General features: G+C 41.6%; 1 protein-coding gene across 6 annotated transcripts in view; it reads left to right on the top strand.

The window, feature by feature from the left end:
* LOC148350073 (uncharacterized) overlaps window positions 1–23,533 on the top strand; it is a 407,697-nt gene that overhangs the window by 252,637 nt on the left and 131,527 nt on the right. For all 6 annotated transcript variants that reach the window (XR_015847080.1, XM_088319758.1, XM_088319757.1 and 3 more), the window contains one exon: window positions 12,317–12,381. Coding sequence is in view for 5 of the 6 variants with exons in the window: in XM_088319758.1 (XP_088175884.1) it covers window positions 12,317–12,381 (65 nt within the window). In the remaining variant the exon portion in view is untranslated. The remainder of the gene's footprint in view (window positions 1–12,316; window positions 12,382–23,533) is intronic.

The raw sequence follows: 23,533 nt of genomic DNA, 5'->3' as shown, positions 1-23,533 counted from the left end.
CCTCTTTGGTCTCAAGACGACTGCACTACCTCCGGAGGTACTGCTGTCCCTGGTGTAAAGCGTCATCAAAACTAAAATGACTCTTGCTGAAAATATGGTTGGATAAAAACCTTAACCGCAGAGGTGGTAGGGGCACCATTTCCTGTGGTGTGTCTTGGGCAAGTACAGCCTGGTGGCACCCATCCCTCTCCATGCCAATATATGTTTCCACCAAGTCCTGATCTTGGGACCTTATATAATAATAATAGTAATAGTAATAATAATAATAATAATATAATAATAGTACAGTAAAAAATAATAGTGAATTTTAACAATAGTGCATTTGTTCTCAAAAAGTGGGGCAGGCCCTCCTGAGGGGGTGCGAGGCTCTGTCAAGGGAGGCGTGTCTTACCCCTGTGAGTGTTTTTAAATTATTTTATTTTTTTAACTGTCCTAGAATAAAGTGCAACTGCGCCTCCACTACATTAGGGAGTGACAGTCTTACTTGGGGGGCGCAAGGTATGCTTCTTCTTAGAATAACTGAGAAGCACTGCAATATTGCAATGAAATGAAGTACAATAACATTTAGCAGAAACGAAAAACCAAAACAAAATATATCACAGTAAAATCATATATTTTCATACTAAAAATAATGTGCGAAGAAGAAAACTGTCTCTAAGCCTGTTTTTCTAGTTTTGAGGGACCTATAGCGCCTACCAGAGGGCAACGGGTCAAATAGGTGTTGGTCAGGCTGGGAATTATATTGGTGGCTCTGCTGTGGTCTCACAAGCCGGCAACGTCCTCTAGACTAGGCAGAGAGCAACCGATGATCTTTTGGGTTGTGTTGATTACTCTTTGTAGTTTTTCCCGTAGTTCCGGCATACCACGCGGCGATGCCGTATGCCAGAATGCGTTCCTTATTTTCCAGAAACAATCCAAATTTGGAGGGAATTTGTGTCGGTGCATGCTAACGTTGTGGGATATTAAGTCACCGAGGGAGTAGTCCATAAAACAGAGGGAGGAAAAATCCATATAGCTCTGCTTTGGATTTAGAGTGTGTATGTGTTTGTGTGAGGAGATCTGGGTGGAGTGAAGAGTTGGGGGAGTGCGGGGGGGTTGCGAGGCTCTGGCTCCTAGCTGTCTGCGCCTCGCTCCCTGCCGCTCAGTGCACAGCACATTATTTTTAACCCACTGCCTTCGAGAGGAAGCCGGAGACGTTCGGGCCTCTGAAGTCGGGCACAATGAGGAGAGCGCACACACAATCCGCGAGGAGGACGCGTGCACACCGGCTTTTGTGAGCGCCTTTTGTGGCGGGCGCTCGCGCACACTCGAGGCGACACTTTCCCCTCATCTACCTTCCGCTCTTAGGCCCGGCGTGGCTGCTCTTGGGTCCGACCCCCTTGACCCAGATCCTCGGGCGGGTCACCCTGGGTCAGCGGCCCGCCAACCCACGGCCCGTAATCACGCTAAACTGAAGTGTGCGTGCCAGCGAGCGTCCAGAACAAATTCTCAAAAAGAAAAGTGGGAATGTCCGAGGAGGCAATCAGGTTCTCCAAGCCGCCGGTGATTGCGCGACTGTTTGGCCCCGAGGCGCTAGTTTTTATTTTTTTCCGCTTCCGGTTCTGAAAGATGCTGTTTGGCGCTCAAAAGTGCTGCTTTATAGTCGAACTTGAAAGTGTAAATTATAAAAATATCTTAAATAATGGAATCCCTCACTACTCCGCGCTTCGTGGCCTCATTGTGAGTTGAAGAATATTCCGCTATCCATTATCCCCCGCTACGGACGGAGTGCATTTTTATTTTTTGCCGTTCTGTCCATCAAAAAGTGAACCAAACTCGTTTTGCCGTGATTCAGAGCGCATTTATACTGGACCTGACGACTTTTTTATGCCATTCCGTCGACTGAAAAGTGAACTGCACCAGATCCGTTATCCCTGATTGCATATTGCTGCAAGCAGGGATTGGCTGAGCAAAACTTTTGTGGTGCCTGGCAGCTCTTCTTTGCCCATCTGTCCTTCAAAAAGTGAACCACCCTCGTTTGGCCGTGATTCAGAGCGCTTTTATTTTGGACCTGCTGACTTTTTTTAGGCCGTTCCGTCCACTGAAAAGTGAACTGCACCAGATCCGTTATCCCTGATTGCATATTGCTGCAAGCAGGGATTGGCTTAGTCAAACTTATGTGGGACCTGGCAGATTTTCTTTGCCAATCTGTCCACCAAAAGATGAACTGCACTTGTGCGGTTCCGATCCATTATCATCAATTCCATAATGCTGCAAGTGGGGACCACCAGAAGGCACATTTTTCTGGAGGCATGTCATTCTGCCCAACCTGCCATCAAATGATGGGTTGTGGCTACAATCCCCAGCATGTTTTTTTTCAGTTCGGGCTGCTTAAACAGGCCATTGTTGCCTGCCTAAAATATGCTGCAGCACTGTTTTCCCCGTGATCCATTATCCCCAGTAAACTGTTGTTGATAGCTGGGACTAGAGGAAATTTGTGCAATGCATTTTCTCCATGCGTTCCTCTTAAAACTAACAGCACCCATCTCGTCATACTTGTCTCATGTTTTTTGCCGTTTATCTATTACCACCTAAAATGAATCTCACTCCTTGTGGCTATGGTATATTATCCCCGGTCAACTTTTGCTCAGAGCAGGAGCCTGCAGAATGCATTCGGTTTTGGCTGCTGTAGCCTGCTATTGCGTCCCACCTAAAACGAACTGGACTGTTCTGACCACAATCCATTATCCCCATTTGACTTTAGCCAAGACAATAAATCTGTCCCGCGGCAGCCTTTTTATTTTCCGTTGTCCCCGACTAAAACGAACAGCACCCGCGCCGTGGCGATCTGTTTCTGAGGTGATGTGACTTGCTCAAGCGGTTAGCTACCTGTTGCTGCAGCTAGCCTGTGATCACATGATCCCTTCCCTCCTTTCCCTCGCCGCCTCACATGACTCCATGTTGTCTAATTGACTCCACTCCCTCCAACGCACCCAATCAAGCGCTCCCTGGATGCCTGGTGGGGAGGGGAAGGGGGCGACAGACTGACTGAGTGCTGCCTTGTAAGTGTTTAACCTCCTGCAGAGACACGTACACACCCACAGAAGGACAACACGCTCGCCTTGTGAAGCCAACTCCATCCACATCAGATTACACATGAGGCAACCCATCATTTCCAGAAAACCACAAACGCCGCGGCCTTGGAAACATACACCTTTTTTTTTCTTTTCTCTTTTTTTGTATGGTGCAAGAAGGGGAAGGTGATCAACGGGGAAAGTGACGGCTTGGGGTGATTTGAGGCTAATTAAGTCCAGAACCTCCATGTCGGAATCGATGAGATGAGAGCTTGCAGGCCCGGCTCACGTTGCACTTCCTTGTTTGGGCTTCTTCTCAAATCTTGGTGGTGTGTTTAACCGGGTTTGGAATTGGGTCATTCTTATTCTTCGGTGCCATTTCAGCATGGTAGACTTCACTCCAAAAATGTTAAATACAGTGGAACCTCTCAGTTGGAACAAATCGTCCGACCCAAAATGTTGAGAAATTCTTGCTTCGCTGTTCGGTCAAAAAATCGGAGTTCGAACGCCGGTAATGCCTGAGTGCGTAAGCTAGGGTGCGATGCTGAGCGGCGTACGGGTGTTATAGCCCCTTATTATGCCTCCGAAGAAAGTCAGTGCAAGCAGCAAAGTTGCTACAGGTGAAAAAAGAAAAGTAGTGCGTACAACTATTGCATTTAAGAAAGAAATAATAGCCAAATATGAAGGAGGTAAGAAATCCTATTCATAAGATTACGACAACGCGAACGTACGATTAGCCTGGGTTAGCTTTAAGTTTACGTTGAACATTCAGGGTGTTGGAACAGAGCCCAACATTCAGGGTGTTGGAACGGAGCCCAACATTGAGGGTGTTGGAACGGAGCCCCCTTTCCAATGAACCGCTCACCACTTGTTGTGGAGACCCGGTGCTAAATGACTTTTAAACAAACTGATTTTTAAATTTTTACACGTTCATGTTAGCGTAATCTTTCGTACGGAAGATTACGATAACGCGAACGTACGATTAGCCCGGGTTAGCTTTATGTTCACGTTAAACATTCAAGGTAATCATTCAGGGTGTCGGAACGGATTAAAACGATTTGCATTATTTTTAATGGGAAAAATGATTTCGGTGATCGAACAAATCGGTTTTCGAACAGGGTTCTGGAACGGATTATGGTCGAGAACCCAGGTTCCACTGTATTCAATATTTTCAACATTCCATATGAAAGAGGGACTTTCAAAATATAGGAGAAATATATTCCAATTCTGTAACTGTTTTTACAAATTCACACATGGCAAAGGCAGAAATTTGAACCCACTTCGAACGCATAGTAGTAACAGGGGGGACACTACTCATGTGATATAAAATAAACTAGTGTATAATAATTAACATGAAATATTTTAACATGTTTATTAACCATCCATCCATTATCTGCACCGCTTATCCTCAGTAGGGTCTCTCGGGTGCTGGAGCCTGATCCAGCTATCTTCGGGCAGTGGGCAGGGGACACCCTGAACTGGTTGCCAGCCAGATCCAGGGCACACAGAGGCATACAACCATTCACTTGATCCATCCATGCATTATCTGCACTTGTTATCCTCAGTAGGGTCGCGGGGGCGCTGGAGCCCATTCCAGCTATCTTCAGGCAGTGGGCAGGTGACACCCTGAACTGGTTGCCAGCCAGTCGCAGGGCACCCAGAGGCATACAACCATCCACTTGAACCATCCATGCATTATCTGCAACGCTTATTCTCAGTAGGGTCGCAGGGGTGCTGGAGCCCATCCCAGCTATCTTCGGGCAGTGGGCAGGGTACACCCTGAACTGGTTGCCAGCCTATTGCAGGGCACACAGGGACAGACAACTCGCTCGCTCATTCACACCTAGGGACAATTTGGACTGGCCAATTAACCTGACATTCATGTTTTTGGAATGTGGGAGGAAATCGGAGTGTCCCGGAGGAAACCCACGCAAGCACGGGGAGAACATGCAAACTCTTCACAGGAGGTTCAATCTCATGACCTCAGAACTGTGCCGCCCACGCGCTAACCACTGCGTCGCCGTGCTGCCCTAGTGTATAATAATTAATGTGAAATATGTTTGTTCACCATCCATCCATTATCTGCACCGCGCTTATCCTCAGTAGGGTCGCGGGGGTGCTGGAGCACATCCCAGCTATCTTCAGCCAGTAAGCAGGGGACACACACTCAACTGGTTGCCAGCCTGTCACAACACACACACAACCATCCACTTGAACTGACCAATTAACCTGACATGCATGTTTTTGGGATATGGGAGGAAACTGGAGTAGGCACGGGGAGAACATGCAAACTCCACACGGGGTGGTTGCGGTAGCTGAACCTTGAACTTCTGCACCGTGGGGCTGCGCGTTAACCACCCAGCCACCATGCCTCTATTAACCATACTATCAAAATTACCCAGAAATATTGGTTAAATACATGTAACGGTGTGGACGTTTGATGCCTTCACTCATCTGCAAACTAGGGTAAGACCTTGAAAGGTACTTATTCTTCTCCTTGAATCTTTTTCCTCCAAAAATACTTTGACATCAGAAAGTCATGTGACTAATATAGCCTGCAGATGTTTTTTATAGAACTCTTTGATTAATGGCGGCGACAGTTCACACTGAGACACAACGATATCTTAGGGATTTTATACTTAAAAAATCCACGAAACGGAAATTGACATTAGGTGAGGTAAATTATCATTAAGGCAATACAGAAATGTTTGAAAACCATGACTTTACTAGAATTTTCTCATTTATATTTGGAACGGAAGTCTTTCAAACACCGCTGGGGACATAGCATTTTAGTGTACTTATACGTGCATTTGTAGTTTGTTTTGGGTGGGTGGACTCATGGATTTGTGCGCTCGCCTGTCTTCGGTGTTTGACTGACAGCGTACACCACCCTATCACAGTCATGCACACAGTCACGCCCACCCCACATACAAATTCCTCCCTAACCTGCCTCAGAACACAATGCACGATAAGTTGATATCAATGACAATAAAGGGAATTGAATGAATGAAAACTTTATTTGAACTTTAAAATAAAAACAGAACATTTTAAAATGGTCTTCTATTATTGCGTAATCTATCGAGTCAGGCTGCCAAGAAACATCTTGGGATCAAGAGATCACAGTTCGAATCCCGGCTCCTCCTTGTTACATGTCAAAGTGTCCTTGGGTAAGACACTGAACCCCTAATACCCCTTATATGCAGGTTAGCGCCTTACAAGGCTGCAGGGCCGCTATTGGGAAATGTGAAGCACACTGTAAAGCGCTTTGGGAAGTCTTGACTTGAAAAGCGCTATAGAAATGCAGATCATTTCATTTCATTTCAACAAAAACAATTACTCAACAACAAAATAATGTTACATAATATGTTCGAAAAGGGGTAGTAAGAAGCAAATGCTTATATTCCCTACTCCTTCATCTTTCCTATTACATACACCAATGCTATAACCACAATTGTTATACTATTAATAATAACAACAGTTATGATATAACAATAGCATCAATAACACAAAGTAGACTATAGTTCTAGACGCACAATTCCCAATCTCTCGTATCACTCATACCCCATTTTCTTCATCTCTGTATTCCGCCAGGAATGTTTTTTTGTATTTAAATTTGAACAAGTGAATAGTTGGACATTGTTTGATCTCATCTTGTAAATTATTCCAAAATTTGACTCCACGCACAGACACACACATGCTTTTCCTGGTGGTTCTCACCTTTGGGATTATGAATTCTCTACAGCCCCTTAAGTTATAATTTCCCTCTTTCCGAGTGAATAATTTTTGGATGTTTTCTGGCACTATGTTTTTGTTGACCTTAAATAGCAGTTGTGCAGTGAAAATTTTTACTAAATCATCTAATTTTAAATATATTAATAATAACAGTTATGATCAATGTTCCCTGTAATTTTCCACGGGTCTGAGCGTTCACACAGTCGGTGAGCAACGCTTGAAACAACAGTGAGCAACAGCAATCCCAAGTGTGGCAACTAAATCATTATCAAACATGTCCAAAATTTGACATCAAGTTACATTTTGCTGAGTTTCCGGCAATGCAAAATTATTTTTCTCTTTTGAATGAATCGACTCATGTACTATTGCAAAGGTTGTACGGCCTACAAACGTTGTTTGTTCTTACGATTCTTTCACAAGATATCCATTTCTTTTTATTTCCTGATATATTTTGTCGCATAATATTAACATTTTTGGGGGCTTTAGTCGGTCGCAAGATACAGAACTGCACTTGATCACATTTTTTAGTGGAAGTACAATGTTGGCAACAAGATTCACTTGATATCATTGGAAATTATTTGAATGCAACACAAACCTTTTCTTCTTTTTTCTGTGTTTTTATGCTTCTTTTTTTTAAATTCCATTGTGTTTATTTTTTTCGAACTGTTACTTTTTTCTTTTTGTTCTCTAATTACTTTTTTCCTATGTTTCTTTCTTTTCTTTTTTCTGGCTTTTTTCAAAATGTTTCCTTCTTTTTTTCTCTTTTGTTTCTTTTTTTCTCAGCTTTTCACTACTTTTTCATTATGGTATTTTTTTCCTTTTTTTTTCTATTCCCCCATTCTTTTAAGTCATTTTGTGCATAGTTTTACATAATATTTGGTCATGTTGGGATTAAGGAAGCCAAAACACCCTGAAGAGCCGTTTAGGGCCCGAAAGAGCTGGTTCCATTTAGTGAGCCGAGCCGAAAGAGCCGGTTCTCGACAAACTCTACTAACTTTACTCAACTTCGTTCTACTTCGACTCGACTTCAAATCACCGCATTTAGGACACAACATCAGGGGAACCTGTGTATTTTTACCTTCATGCACTGTAACTTTGACTTAAATCGCTTCTTAATTAGTAATTTTAAGCCCTCATTTTTGTGCGCTGGCTAGATTTTCTTGTGCGCTGAGAATGTGCGAGCAGTGCGCAATTGCGCACGCGCGCAGCTTAGAGGGAACACTGGTTATGATGGTTATGATGTAACAATAGCAACAATATCAACAAAGTTAATCATAGTTCTAGACGCACTATTCCCAATCTCTCGTGCACTCATACCCCATTTGATTTCGTCTTGTAAATTGTTCCAAAGTTTGACTCCGTACACAGACACACACATACTTTTCCTGGTGGTTCTCACCTTTGGGATTATGAACTCACTACAGCCCCTGAAGTCATAATTACCCTCTTTCCGAGTGAATAATCTTTGGATGTTTTCTGGCACTATGTTTTTGTTGACCTTAAATAGCAGTTGTGCAGTGAAAAATTTTACAAAATCATCTAATTTTAATAATTCGGACTGCAGGAATAAAATCTGAGTATGATCTCGATATCCTAACCTGTGTATGGTTCTAATTGAATTCAAATCCAAACCCACGAAGCAGTGAACCAGCAAAAACCGAAGTGTTCCTGTATGTGTGTTCCTATAATGTCATACTCAAGGGTCTAGATACTATCGAGTGCTAAACAGCCCTCCCTATTTTGTCTCCACGGGGGCGTCATTGACATCCTGCTTGACGGCCCATCCAGCCGCCACAAAACGCCCTGAAAGTGTCTACCGCATTGTTCTCCCACTTGAAAGTCAGCAAAGCTTCGTCAGCAAGAAAAAAAAAAAAAAAAGATTCACACGCTTGGCCGTATTTTTAGCTGGTCCGAGTTGGTTCCCACTGTTCCGGCAATTCTTGAGTAATCTTTTAAGGACCCCCCTTCGCTTCCACGCCTTTCGACCACACCGCCTCCTCTATTGTATTTTTAGACAAAGGTGAAAAAATAAAATAGCAGCGCTGATTGTGAATTATGAAGGGCCTTCCCGGTTATCGGGGGGAGACAGAGTGGGGTAAGTGTTGGATTTTTTTTTTTTGCAAAAAAAAAAAAATGCAAGTACCATTTAGATTTTTATCTAAAGGCCCCAGTGGTCTATTCAGGGTTTGTACAAGTGCTTGAAATCCGTAAAAATGCTTGATTTTTAATGTATGTTCAAGGTTAGAAAATATGTTGAATTTTAGGTGTTCTTGAAAATGCTTGAAATTGTTGCCATTGCCATGTTTCTTGGCAGCCTGACTCTATAGATGACGCAATAATCAAAGAAAATTTTAAAGAAATGTCAGAGAAAATGTTGGCTTGTCATTATGGCGTCTGCAGGCAGAGCGTCACCCCAAGAGGACAGCTCTATTTAGAAAGCCTGCTTTTTTGGCTTGGCTTACAAACGGCTCCTCAGAATTTTTCGTTTTTTTTTCGTGTTATGCCTCTCCACATCTGTAAACCATGGTAACACATTGAAAATAGGTTGATTAAAGGTACTTATTCTTCTCCTTGAATGCTTCTTCTCCAAAAATATTGTTACAACAGAAAGTCAGGTGACTAAAATTATAGCCAGCAGATGTTTTCTATAGAACTCTTAGAGTAACGGGGGGGCAGTTCACACTGAGACGCACGATATCTTAGGGGATTTAAACATAAAATGATAGTAAAAAAATCTGCACCAAATTATTTAGTAGTTATTAATTTCATATGTTTTATTTTGAAGTCATGTTTATTTTTGCTGCCCTTAATCATAAGGAGTCTCAAAGGGCTACACAGACCACAGATTATTACAGACTACAGACTGTTATGACACCATCCGCTGATCTAAAACCTACATGAGATTTTGCACTCTCACAGCCTGGACCCGGCCTTGATACCTGTCGACTCCACTGTTTTGCAATTATGGTCAGTGATATGTTCCTCTTATCAGTCATTGCATAGATAGAATATACTACCGTATAAGCATTAAGTTTGAGACAACATCACATAAACAGAATTGTTTTTTGTATTATTTATTTTCAGGACAGCTATGTGTTTTCTCCATTATTTCACATGTCTTTCTGGTACCCTGACTAAAAATAGTGTGATGATGAGCTACAATTGAATGCCTTTCCGTATGTTATCAATAGCACTGGTGGTCTTGTGGTTAAGATTTGGCACTCTCACAGCCGCAACCCGGGCTTCATATCCGTTGACTCCATTGTTTTGCAAATATGGTCATTGCTATTTTCCTCTTATCAGTTTTGCATGAATAGAATAATATACTACTGTATAAGTATTATAAACCAAATCGTTTTTTGCATTATATATATTTTTTTTTAATTCTGGACACCACTCGGTTTTCTCCATTCTTTCTCATGTCTTTCTGGTACCCTGACTAAAATAGTGTGATAATGAGCTAAGATTGAATGTCTTTCTGTATGTTATCTATAGCACTGGTGGTCTTGTGTGTGGTCACTGCCGGGACCCGGGCTTGATACCTGTTGACTACACTGTTTTCCAATTGTGGTCAATGATATGCTACGGTATACGTATTAAGTTTTTTGGTCAATATTTTTCCTTTAAGGGCGACTCTCTGCTTTCTCTATTCTTTAACATTCGTCTCAAGTACCCTGACCAAAAATAGATGGATACAATGCCTTTTTCTCCGGATCAGTATATCACTAGTGGTCGAGTGGCAACGCTCTCACCGCCGCCACCCGGGTTCGATTCTCGTTGCATCCGATGTTTCGCGACGGCGTCGGTGATATTTTCATCACGATGCTCAACAATGGTAATATGCGACGTAAAAGTAAAATGTTGAGTTCGGATTAATACGGTTTTCTTCCGAGTCTTGCCTTCCTCAAAATTCCACCCCGACGTCCAGACACAGGCTAATCTGCCAGAAGACTTTCCCGCGCCGCTTAATTGCTTTTCTTGAAGTCGTAGTAAGTAGGTGGAGGTACTCGAAATGTTTTTGGGGGAGGGGGGTCAAAGCACTCCGACAATCCGCATTTAAGGCGAGCGTGTTTCATTTCCTGTCGCCCGCTCGACCCCCCCTCCCCTCGAGCGGCATTACCTGTGGAAGCCGGTTAAACCGCGGACAGCGTGATTAGAAGGCCACTGAGGACACTCGGTCTGGCCAACAAAGCAGGGACTCGCCTTTAATTCAATTCCTCTTTACAAACACTCACATCTGGGGCTAATTCGCCGCCAATTTTTCAAGAGGACTTGTTTTTTTTCTGTTGCCGAAGTCGGCCGATGACTAGTCGGCCGCTCTCGATCCGGGTATTGATCACGTAGTCCCGTAATAAGGTCTGAGGGAGTGAGTGCGGCATGAAACGCTACGTCAAAAACGGGGCTAATGGCGCGTTAATGACCGGGATCAAAAGAGGAGCGCGACGTTCGGGATCGGGTTAATTCCCCGGGCCTCTTCCAGGTTAATGAGGATGTATGGGTTGGCTCCCGAAGGTTATTTTGATGGATGTTTGTAGTAGATTGGGATTTCCCATTGTGTGTATTTCTGAGGGCCTTTTAGTTGGATAAACAAAACGTAATTTGTTAAAAAAAAATGGAATACAGTTCCCCTTTCCTGATTGCTGTGTTTTTGGTTTTAGATCATCAAACCAATTTGAATATCACGCTAACAACCCAAGGAATTACAAAATGCAGTCTTTCCATCGTATTATTTTGCTTTCTATTTGTAAATGGTAAATGATCTGCATTTATATAGCGCTTTTCAAGTCAATAAAGACCTCCTAAAGTGCTTTACAATGTGCCTCACACTTACCCATTCACACACACACTCACACACCAATAGGGAGTTAGCCATGCAAGGTGCCTACCTGCTTATTGGGGGCATTCGGGATTCAGCGTCTTGCCCAAGGACACTTTAACATATAACCCAGAGGAGCCGGGAATTGAACCTGCAACCTCTTGATCCCAAGACGAGCTCTTCCTCCTGAGTTAATGCCACCCTATTTGTCCCCTTTCCCTCTTTTTTACTGGCTTTTTTTCCTTTTCATTTATTCTTTTTATTTTTGTGTTATTATTCATCCTTTTTCCTTTTCACTTTTTTCTTTCTCTTCATTTTGTCTTGCTTTTCTCTGCTTTTTTTAACTTTCCTTTTTTTCCTATCTACTTTTTCCTTTTGTTCTGTTTTCTTACTGTCTTTCTTCCCCACTCTTATTTTTCTTAGTTTTATAGAATTCTGGACTTTTTACCACTGTACTTGCGGTCGGTCTCAAGACTTGCATTGATAATAAAGGGCGAAGCAAAAACCCTGCTATAGAAACAAAGATTGTGAATATCAAGAACTATGAAAATAACGCACGGATCACGACACTCGCAAAGGAAAACGGCTATAACTGATCGACGATCGGAACTATTGTTAAAGAACAAGGAGGCGACTCCAGCAAGGAAATATTCTAAGTACAGGACAATCCTTGCAATTCGGAAATGTTATAATATGTTGTCATATGAATCCACAGACTCATCACCCCCTCTGCATCCACCCGCCACTCCACTCAACCAGCTCAAGCACCTCACACACAAGGTAAATGAAATGCAATTCTTCCTCTGTACGTAAATGTATTTGTTATTTAATATACCTATTTGTGCATATATAGTACATTTATAGTACTTATTATATACTATTTTTACCCGTTTTTTACCTGGGGTTTGGGATTTTTGTATGCATTACTTAATTAGCATAGATTTCTATAAACTCAGAATGTTTTTTATCTCAGAGGTCTGCAGTACGAGATTTCCATTCCGCAAAAACTCACTGGACTCAGGCCGCCATCTAAAAGGCTGTGTTTTCTCAACTCCGTTTTCTGCGCTTTGAAAAAAAACAGGCTTTTATTTTCAAACCACATACGAGGGTCATGTCCTGCTTAAAGGCTGTTTTGAGTCTTGTCATTAAAACACTATTTAAGTCGGAGTTTGACACGAAAGACGAGGCTTCAAACGGCCGTTTAGTTTTCTCGCTCGCCGGTACAGAAAAAACACTCGTAAAGTCTTTTTGCACTGCCTTTGGTTTTTGTGGTGTTCCCTTTGGGCTCCTATTTGACACCGGTTGCTAAGCAACCAAACAGGAAGTTTACGTTGAATGGAGTTAAGCTTATCAGGCAAAATAGATTGTAGAGCATAAAAATGACTCTGTTATAGCTTTTAATCTGCTTTAATTAATTCAAATGTTTACTCTTGAACTGAAGTAGGTTTAATGCTTTAAATCCGAGTCAAAGCAGCTTTAACTTAACTTTTTGCAACACTGCTTCATTTTAAATTAATTCTCTTGAGTTAAATGTCTGATTTATCAGTTATTACATTTTCCAGCTGTAACTTAGGAGTTAAAACTTTACCTACCCATTCGACTTTGACACCGCAGATTTAAAGCTTCACCTCTGGAGTTAAAGCTTTAAAGCTCAAGATTTTAACTCCTTAGTTAAAGCAATTCGAGTGTGTTATCTCAACGTTCTAGCAGATTGAAATATTTTGAAGACACGAGTTAATTTTGTTGGGTCAATTGTTGGATTTGTTTTATTGAGGGGGAGAGAGAGAGAGAGAGAGAGAGAGAGAGAGAGCGAGAGAGAGAGAGAGAGAGAGAGAGAGAGAAAAACACCACTATACTGACTTTGCACCAAATGCAATATTGCACAACCGTTACGATACCAACGTTATCACGACAACCCTGTATGTAACATCCCACATGCCGACATTTCTTGTGTAAATACCATGTAAATTATAACTATAGCCTTATCCCCCTTGTCTTATAACATTATCTTCTCTGTTCCTTTATCTTCTTGCTCATACCTCACTATGAATGTGTAAAACTGGAGTGTCATGCCCAATTTCGTTGTCACAATATGTTAGTCCATTTGTAACAATGACAATAAAGGTATATTCTATTCTATTCTAGATTAATTCCCATTACTCCCCTTTCCCTCACATTTACTCCTTAAGGCCAATTTATGTTCCTGTGTTGAAGTTTCATTCATTCATTTATATATACACACACACACTTATTTTTATTTTTTTCCTTTTTAATCATGCATTTTTGGGCTGGTGGGACATATACAGTGTTCATTTGACCTGTGAAAAGTGATGGGTCCCGGGGACTCGCATGCTCAAAAACTGATGGGTCCCAACAGAGATCTATGGCTCCCAAAAGATTTTGTGTTATCGAGGTTGAAATTGTAAATCGGTGACACATATATAATATAAATCTATATACTCATTCCGTTTTAATCATCAAATTATTAATTCATTTTCAAATTATTGTTGGTAATATCCCGATTAAAGGGATAACCACAAGCCTGTCTTTTTTTCATTTTCTCCTTTTATACTTCCTTTTTTTCTTAACTTCTTTATACAACATCATCATTCGTAATATCACGCATCAAAGCAAGTGAGCCGTTGGAGAGCCGGCTCTCTTGAATGAGATGAGCCGAAAAAGCCGGTTCTCTAAAAAGAGACGGACTTTTCACCACACAACTCGAGATCGGCGTGCGGACGAAAACTCGAACCGCGAGACCAAAACAACATCTGCCAGATCTGCCTGACGAAAAGTTTGGAGTGCGGTATATCTTTGTTTAAAAAAAAAAAAAGTAATCAGGTAATAATGACAATTACGTGTCAAAAAAGTTGCGTCACGGGGACGCACGTTGATTTGAGGTGATGTGTCCCTAGCAAAAATGATGCGTCTAGGACGCGGGGACGCAAACCAGAACACTGCATATTGTCTATTTTTCTCAACAACATCGACTAATTGTTGCAGCCCTAATGTTTTAATTCCAGTTTTCTTTAGTTTCATTTTGTGTTTGGTGAAGAATAAAGGTGACACCACTGTCGGGCAGTCTCGGTTATTATAATCGGCGGCTGGTTCGAAATGACGGACCTCGGGGGTTGGTGGGGGGGCGTTGGTGTAACAAATCCTTGGCTGCTTAAAAGTCAGATAAGCATCATTTCTCAGTGGCAGTGCGGCCGGCCCATTAACAACCGCGGCTCCATTAGCGCTATCTTGCCAGGCTTTTATAATGCTTTGTCTGGCCACATCTTTACGTCGCTACGAGGAAATCATTAAGCGTTGTTTGCGTGAGGCGGATGCAGCTTTTAGGCTAACGGCGGCCGGCTTGGTCGGCGTCCTGCTCAGGCGCCAAAGTGTTTTGCCCGACGTGTAAACGTGCTGAAACGAGCCTGATGAGAAAGAAAATGGCCGACGTTTGTGTTGTTTTTGTTTTGTTTTTCTTCTTTCCGAGCCGCAAAAATGACAAAACATGACCTGAAAATAAGGGACGACGGGTAAAAATAGCATATAATAAGTACTATACATGTGCTATATATGCGCATATAGTTATATAACATAACATAAATGCATTGTCAAATAAAGGAAGAATGACATTTTATTTACCTTATGTGTGAGGCGCTTGACCTGGTTGACTAGAGTGACGGGTGGATGCAGAGGGGGTGATGAGTCTTCGGATTCACATGACAACATATTTTAACATTTCTGAATTGCAAAGATTGTCCTGCACTTAGAATATTTCCTTGCCGAAAATAAGGGACGACGGGTTGAAACCAAAGGCCCCTGAATAACTTCAGACTATCCATCCGTCCATCCAATATCTGCACCGCTTATCCTCAGTAGGGTCGCGGGGGTGCTGGAGCCCATCCCAGCTATCTTCGGACGGACTATTCGCTCGCTCATCCACACCAAGGGACAATTTGGACCGGCCAATTAACCTGACATGCATGTTTTTGGAATGTGGAAGGAAACATTTATATGTTTTGATTTGTACTTTAATGTGACTTTTAAAAGTCAAGTACTTCAAAAAAATCGGTCAAAAAAATCCATAAAAACTGTAATATTTATATACGGAATACATTTTGGGGAAATACTAGTGTTTTTTTAGTCCTCCTGGGGAAATTGAATACATTTGAAGCTATATTAATATCACATGAAGGCTTTGATTTGTATTTATTCTGGAATTCTGGAATTTTGCATACAATGTTTGAATTGTATAAGTGTATTTACAATTCAGTTATTAAAATAAATTAAAAATTGTGTAGTACTATGAAAAAAAAATCCTTAGATATGAATATATTTATTCATATATTTAGAAGAGAATACATATCCATCCGTCAGTTGTACTGATTATCCTCTATAGGAGCTTGGGGGTGTTGTAGCCCATCCCAGTTACCTTAGGGTAATGGGCATGGGACACCCTTTACTGGTTCCCAACCAGTTGCAGGGTACACAACTATTCAAACGCTCACTCATACCTAGGGACAATTTTTGTTGTTGTTTCTGTGAGGAAACTGGAGTGCCCAGAGGAAACCCACACAGGCCCGGGGACAACATTCAAACTCCGCACAGAGAGGCTAATGACTGGTTTTGAACCCACCACCACAGAACTGTGCCGCGGACGTGCTAACCACGCGGTTGCCTTGCCGCCCATAAATAGAATAACATAAGAATAATAATAGGGTACAATGTGTTTTTCCATATGCAGTGTATGTGTAAAACCAGCATTTTTACTACGACTAAATGTACATAGATCCCTCGGTTTTCGCGGTTAATGGGAACCAGAACCACCCGCGAAAAGTGAAAATCCAGGACGCAGCATAAAAGCTTACTGGCTGAGAGTATACGACTATAAATAAATAAAAACTGAGAAAGCAATTACAATAGCGGCTGTCAAGCTACGCGTTAGCATCGGATGTCCTCGAATGAACACTGTTCTCCGCAATGGTTAAAATAAGACAGTCCAAGATGTTGCTCCAGGTCATCCGCTTAATTTCTAAAGGACCTGGCGTTGGCAAGATACAGGGTCCGCAATAGTCGCTAGCCTGGCTGTCAGCAGTTGCCCGGACCAGCAGCACCACTCATGCCTTCCACCAGACGTCGCCCGAGTGGCTTCTGGAACCCGATAATAATCCACAAAGCACAATGATCATAGTTTTGTTGCGCTCTTCTGACTTTCCTCAGAGTCTGATTCCATTTCAATGTAACGAAAGGCTAGTAGGTCGCGTTCGTAATGCTTCCTAGTTTGTTTTGATCCGGAGACATTGACTGCGCATGCCGACCCCAACTGTTTGACTGACAGCAAACACCAGCCTATAACAGTCGCGCTTTCAGACAGTCACACCCACCCAACACAGAGCGCCCTCCCTAATCTGTCTCAGAGCCTGCTGTCTAACAGCACACAATGCACGATACAATGATATCAATGACTATCTACCTTGGTCATATCCCTCAAGAGGGGTGTTTATTCTGTGTGGTGAGGAGCCCACTCCTCGTGAGAGGTGTGAGAATTCTCCCACCGTGGTCCGCTGCGTGTCGTAAGAGGCGACTAAAGTGGAGGGAACGAGGGGACCGGGGATCCTCTCCTCTCTATCTCTACTCCTTAAGAGACAGCAAGGCAAAGAAAGGGGGGCGGGAGACCGAAGGGACTCGCAAACCCTAGTTATAGGGTCACTAAATGTGAGAGGATGTGGAAGTAAAGCGAATGAGTGGAAGAGATTGGAAGGATGATGCCTAAAAGGAAGGTTGATGTGTTAGCCTTGAGTGAAACAAAGATAAAAGGAAAGGGTGAATTACAGCTTGGAGGTATGCATGGTAGAAGGTCTGGAGGTACGGGTGGACATGCTAGAGAAGGAGTGGCTGTGCTTGTGAGTGAGAAAGCAGAGGAAAAACTGGCGGAGTGGAAAGAGATATCTTCCAGATTGATGTGACTGAGGTTGAAGTGGGGTGTAGAAGTATGGATGTGCATATGGACCTGGTTCTCAATGACAAAAGCTAGAATCAATTCAATTTAAAATACGCAAAGGAGTGAACCACTGATAACTGAAGCACGAACTAGCAGGGGGTCCTTGTATTTTTTTACGCTATTTCCTGAATTTGACAACTGTTTACACCCCCCCAAAATATCTTGGTTTCCTCGTGTATTTCTGTACAAAATATCTGGTGGGAAGCGGGCCAAGCCAACCGTGTTGCATGAAATACACTCAAATATTTACCGGGAGACAAAGAAGAATAAACGTTCCCAAATTGGCCTTTTCCGCTTTTTCTGTGTTATAAAGGGACGAGGGATTTAAGATGGAGGAGCAGGAGGACCAAATAAAGAGACAGTGGAGTTCATTGTCCAACATATTTCCTACCCCCTCAAAATAAATTGCCCCTCTCCCCCCCACACACAACAATTGTGAGGTACTATAACCCCCCCATACATACTTCCTTCCCGCCCTATCAGATGGCATCATTAACAATCATTACCCGGGCACCAGGAAGTGAGATCGGGTTAGCTGGAGTGGGGATCAGTGTTCCCTCTAAGCTGTGCAATTGCACACTGCTCGCACATTCTCAGCGCGCAAGAAAATCTAGCCAGCGCACAAAAATGAGGGCTCAAAATTACTAAATGAGAAGCGACTCAAGTCAAAGTTACAGTGCATGAAGGTAAAAATACACGGGTTTCCCTGTCGTTGTGTCCTAAAGGCGGTATTTTGAAGTCAAGTCGAAGTGGAACGAAGTTGAGTAAAGTTAGTAGAGTTTGTCGGGGAACCGGCTTCTTCGGCTCGGCTCTTTCGGGTCCTAAACAGCTCTTTGGGTTGTTTTTGCTTCTTTAATCCCAACATGACCATATAATATGTAAAATTATGCACAAAATGACTTAAAAGAAGGGGGAAATAGAACAAAAAAGAAAAAAATACCAAAATGAAAAAGTAGTGAAAAGCTGAGGAAAAAAAAAGGAAGATAAAAAAAAGGAAACATTTAGAAAAAAGACAGAAAAAAGAAAAGAAAGAAATGTAGGAAAAAAGTAAACAGAGAACAAAAAGAAAAAAATAACAGCTCGGAAAAAAATAAACACAATGAGATTTTTTTTTAAAGGAATTTAAAAAAAAACAAGTGGAAAAAAACACGGAAAAAAGAAGAAAAAGCTTGTGTTGCATTCAAATAATTTCATATCAAGTGAATCTTGTTGTTGTACTTCCACTAAAAAATGTGATGAAGTACAGTTCTGTATCTTACAACCGACTCAATAAGTCCCCCAAAATGTTAATATTATGCGCCAAAATATATCAGGAAAGAAAAAGAAACGGATATCTTGTGAAAGAATTGTAAGTACAAACGACGTTTGGAGGCCGTACAACCTTTGCAATAGTACATGAGTCAATTCATTCAAAAGAGAAAAATAATTTTCCTTTGCCGGAAACTACGCAAAATGTAACCTAATGTCAAGTTTTGGACATGTTTGATAATGATTTAGTTGCCACACTTGGGATTGCCGTTGCTCACTGTTGTTTCAAGCGTTGCTCACCGATTTTGTGTGAACGCTCAGACCCCTTGGAAAATTACAGGGAACATTGTAACTATAACCCCCCGCCCCCATACATACTTCCGTCCCGCCCTATCAGTTGGCATCATTAACAATCATTACCCGGACACCAGGAAGTGAGATCGGGTTAGCCGGAGTGGGGATAAGAGATTATTTTTCTGCATTTCATCAACACTTTCCTCCAAAATGATGAATTTGCTAGTGAAACTCAAAGCTTTTGTTTTGTTTCTCTGCAAGCGGCCGGCGCTCCCCCCGCAGGGCACTTTTGGCAAATGAAAGACACACTAAAGGCTTTGATTGCACGACCTCATCCTTTATATTTAGCTTTCCTCTGAAGTCGGCGTCTGACCACTTCAATGCAGACGGGGGCTTTTCGGTGGTTTCAGCCAGACCGGCCCGCTCCGGGGATTCGGTCCGGGACGAGGCCTTGCCGGTGACGCGAGGCCGGCTCGAGGCGGCCCGTCTCGTGGGCCGGTCGCCGTGGCGACCGCGAGGCGGGACCCGGTGGCTTTTGGTTTTGGCATGCGGTGTGAGAGTGTGTGAGCTGTGCTGCGAAATGCTGTGCTACCAGTGTTTTTACACTTGTAGAGCGAGTTGTTGATGCCTGCAATAAAAAGCCGGTCCGTCGTCTTCAGCCGGGATTTTATGCGGTCGACCGGAGTAACGGGCAGGGTTGGGTAGGGTTACTTTAACTGGATTACTTTCAATTACTTTTGGATTACTCCAAATACAAATTTGCTAATAAAAGACAAAAGAAACTAAATATGAATAAAATGACTACATTTTGTGCAGGCTTGGGGAGTAACGGAATACATGGAACGGCAAAAATGATGTTGGCAAGCTGTTTGGATTTGTTTTCATTTTGTTTCTGTCGCATTTGATGTTAGTTTTGCCGGAGATCAAAGCCAGGAGAGAAAGCTTACCACGTGTTGTGAGTCATCATTTTATTCATATTTACTTTCTTTTGTCTTTTATTAGCATATTTGGTATTGGAGTCATCCAAAAGTAATTGAAAGTGATCAAGTTAAAGTAACCCTACCCAACCCTGTACACTTGTGGTGCAAACTTTTAGCTAGCCAGCCAATCTCTAAATCGCTTTCTTACATTAGAAATTATCCATAGCCATTTAGTGTAGAAGCTACAGAATCTCATAAGGTTCAAACTACAGAAGTATTTATTTTGTGTGTGTGTGTGTGTCATTGTGTGTTTTCCCAAATTGGACGGATGCTAAGGAATGGATTTATCTTTCTGGATTCCCGTTTGAGTCTTTTTGATGGATTCAATCAAATCATGTGATTCCGATCATGCGAAGGAATACACCGGGATTTTGTCTCCCCCAATCATAAATTCGTACATCCAGCCCCCCGCTTGATCCATTTTAGAGTGAACCAAATCTGCTTAGATTTGGGGGGAAACATCAAATAATCAAATGAAACCATTTGTAAGCAATCTTTAATTGGATTTAAGCATTTTATATGCATAATTTGAATCTAGTCTTCGTTTAGTGTTTAATTTACTTCAAAGCATTCGATCCAAATGACCACTCCGGTTCCCTTGTCGTCTTGTTCCCCGAAAAATATATGATATTTTCATTTCTTAAGACTTCAAGACGTCTGAATTGGCTCAACGCCCGGTTATTCCCCAGTCTGGAGTAATCTGAGGAGATAAGATTACTGCTAATCCGGGGGCATTATAAACACACCAATCCCTTGCCTAATCCCTGATCTTAACACTGGATCAAGAAAACTTGGCACAATCCAGGTCAAAAGAAGAGGCGAGAGACTCTAACTAGTCCATTAATTGTCCCGAGATGGTTTTCGGAAAGGGAAGAATTCCGGGGCGATGCGTAGTAAAATAATCGGTGATCATCTAAAAACAAAAATCGTGCGAGTGAAAGGCGAGGTGTAGGCGAACAGGTGCCTGGACCCCGGGGAATCCGTGTCAACCCCGGATTACAGGATGTGTTGCGAAGGGATTGTTAGCTCGCCGCCAGAAGAATTACTGTCGTACAGACGCAGATTGCAAATATAGGAGATTAAGGAAGGAGTAAGACGCAGATAGTGCTAAATTCACCGGATTATCTGGTGGCATGTCTTGATGGAAATATCCTTCACGAGAAAACGGAATCTTGGCCGAAGATCTGCGGGATTATCGCAAAGGAGGAAGTGAGGGATGACGGTTCTGGACATACATTTCTTTCCGCACATTTGTACACAAACACGTTTTCAGTTAGCTTCGGTAAACCTAAAATTTGTGGGTTTTTGTAATATAAAGTGTCGGGTTATGAATAACTCAGTTTCATACTAATAATTAATCGAATTATTGACTTAAAAAATAATATACTATTAAATATATACTATTAAAAAACTGGAAAAGATATGGCATCAGGGGCGTGGCTTTGCAATGGATTCAAAGTTATTTGACGGGGAGGACGCAATATGTAAAAATGGGAGAGTTGTCATCTGAATACTTGGACTTGTGTTGTGGAGTACCACAGGGTTCTACCCTGGGTCCAAAGTTATTTAATTTCTATATGAACAATATTTTTAATGTTTCAAAACTATTGAAAATAGTAATATTTGCAGACGACACTCACAATTTCTATTCAAATGATAACTATATTGAGTAACATCTGTTGTGGCGTACCACAGGGTTCTATCCTGGGTCCAAAGTTATTTAATTTCTATATTAACGATATTTTTAATGTTTCAAAACTATTGAAAATAGTAATATTTGCAGACGACACTAACATTTTCTAGTCAAATGATAACTATATTGATTTGGTAACCTGTATTAATCGTGAATTAATTAACCTCAAGGTATGGATGGATGTAAATAAATTATCTTTAAATTTAAATAAAAGTCATATTCTTTGGTAATCGCAAGGCAAATCAAGATTTAGATGTAAAAATGGATGGTGCTGCAATAGACGCTGTATCAGAAATTAAGTTTTTAGGGGTCATAATAGACAATAAATTAAGCTAGAAAACACACATCAGACACATACAAACTAAAGTATCTAAAAGCATTTCAATCATTAATAAAGGCACATTCATTTTAAACTATAATGCATTGTATTTATTATATTGTTCTCTAGCTCTGCCATAACATATTGTGTAGAAGTCTGGGGCAATAATGACAAAAGTTGACTACAGCCCCTTTTTATCCTCCCAAAATGTGCAATTAGAACCATAAACAGGGTAGGTTATCGAGATCATACTCATATTTTATTCCTGCAGTCCAAATTACTGAAATTGGATGATTTAGTAACAATTTTCACAAGCACAACTGCTATTTAAGGTCAACAAAAACATAGTGCCAGAAAACATCCAAAAATTATTCACTCGGAAAGAGGGAAATTATAACTTGAGGGGCTGTAGTAAATTCATAATCCCAAAGGTGAGAACCACCAGGAAAAGTATGTGTGTGTCTGTGTGGGGAGTCAAACTTTGGAACAATTTACAAGACGAGATCTAACAATGTCCAACTATTCACTTGTTCAAATTTAAATACAAATAAACATTACTGGCGGAATACAGAGATGAAGAAAATGGGGTATGAGTGATACTAGAGATTGGAAATACTGCGTTTACAACTATAGTAAACCTTGTTGTTATTGTTACTATTACTATATCATAACTGTTATTATTAATATTATTACTATTGTTGATATATCATTGGTGTATTTAAGAGGGAAGATGAAGGGGTAGGGAATATAAGCATAGGCTTCTTTACTACCCCTTTTCAAGCATATTATGTAACAATTTTGTTGTTGTTGAGTTATTGTTTTTGTTCTGTTTTTATTTTGATGTTCGAATAAAGTTTTCATTCATTTATTCGTTCTATCTACTGTATTTTCTGCACTGTAAGTTGCATCCATTAGATGGTGCTGCGCTAAAGTCAACAAAACAGTCAGATCCGTCAGTCAATCTTACTTAATCCCTTAACCCTTAAGAAGGAAATATGTGTCTCAAACATAACAGACACGGTGTCTGCAATAGCGCCCACAGGAGGCAAAGTGTACGTGTGTTACTCTTGTTTTGTCCATTTGGTGGTGGATTAAGGTAGCAACGGTTGTGTTGTCAGGCAGGTATTGAAGGGTTTTATACATTTGACTATAAAGGATTTTACACGATTGAATACAAGTTACATTTATTGAGTTTAGTGCAAGATATTCACTGACTGGGCTTCAATTACAGGTCAGGCTGTTCCAAATGCAGAATATTTTGACTAGGGAATTTTGATAACAGGACTCCGACGGAGGACGGCAGGCGTTGTTTTGAGAACAAGATGCTTGTCTATGAGATTGTTAAACCCACGTTCGGCTTCATTGGCGCGCCCATGGGAGGAGTCGGCGCGCCATTGTGCGGG

The sequence above is a fragment of the Urocampus carinirostris genome, chromosome 16, assembly GCF_059441175.1.
Source record: "Urocampus carinirostris isolate Australia breed hairy pipefish chromosome 16, RoL_Ucar_1.0, whole genome shotgun sequence".
Classification (NCBI taxonomy): domain Eukaryota; kingdom Metazoa; phylum Chordata; class Actinopteri; order Syngnathiformes; family Syngnathidae; genus Urocampus; species Urocampus carinirostris.
The sequence above is the reverse complement of the archived record's forward strand: the minus strand, read 5'-3'. Positions and strand labels throughout refer to the sequence as shown.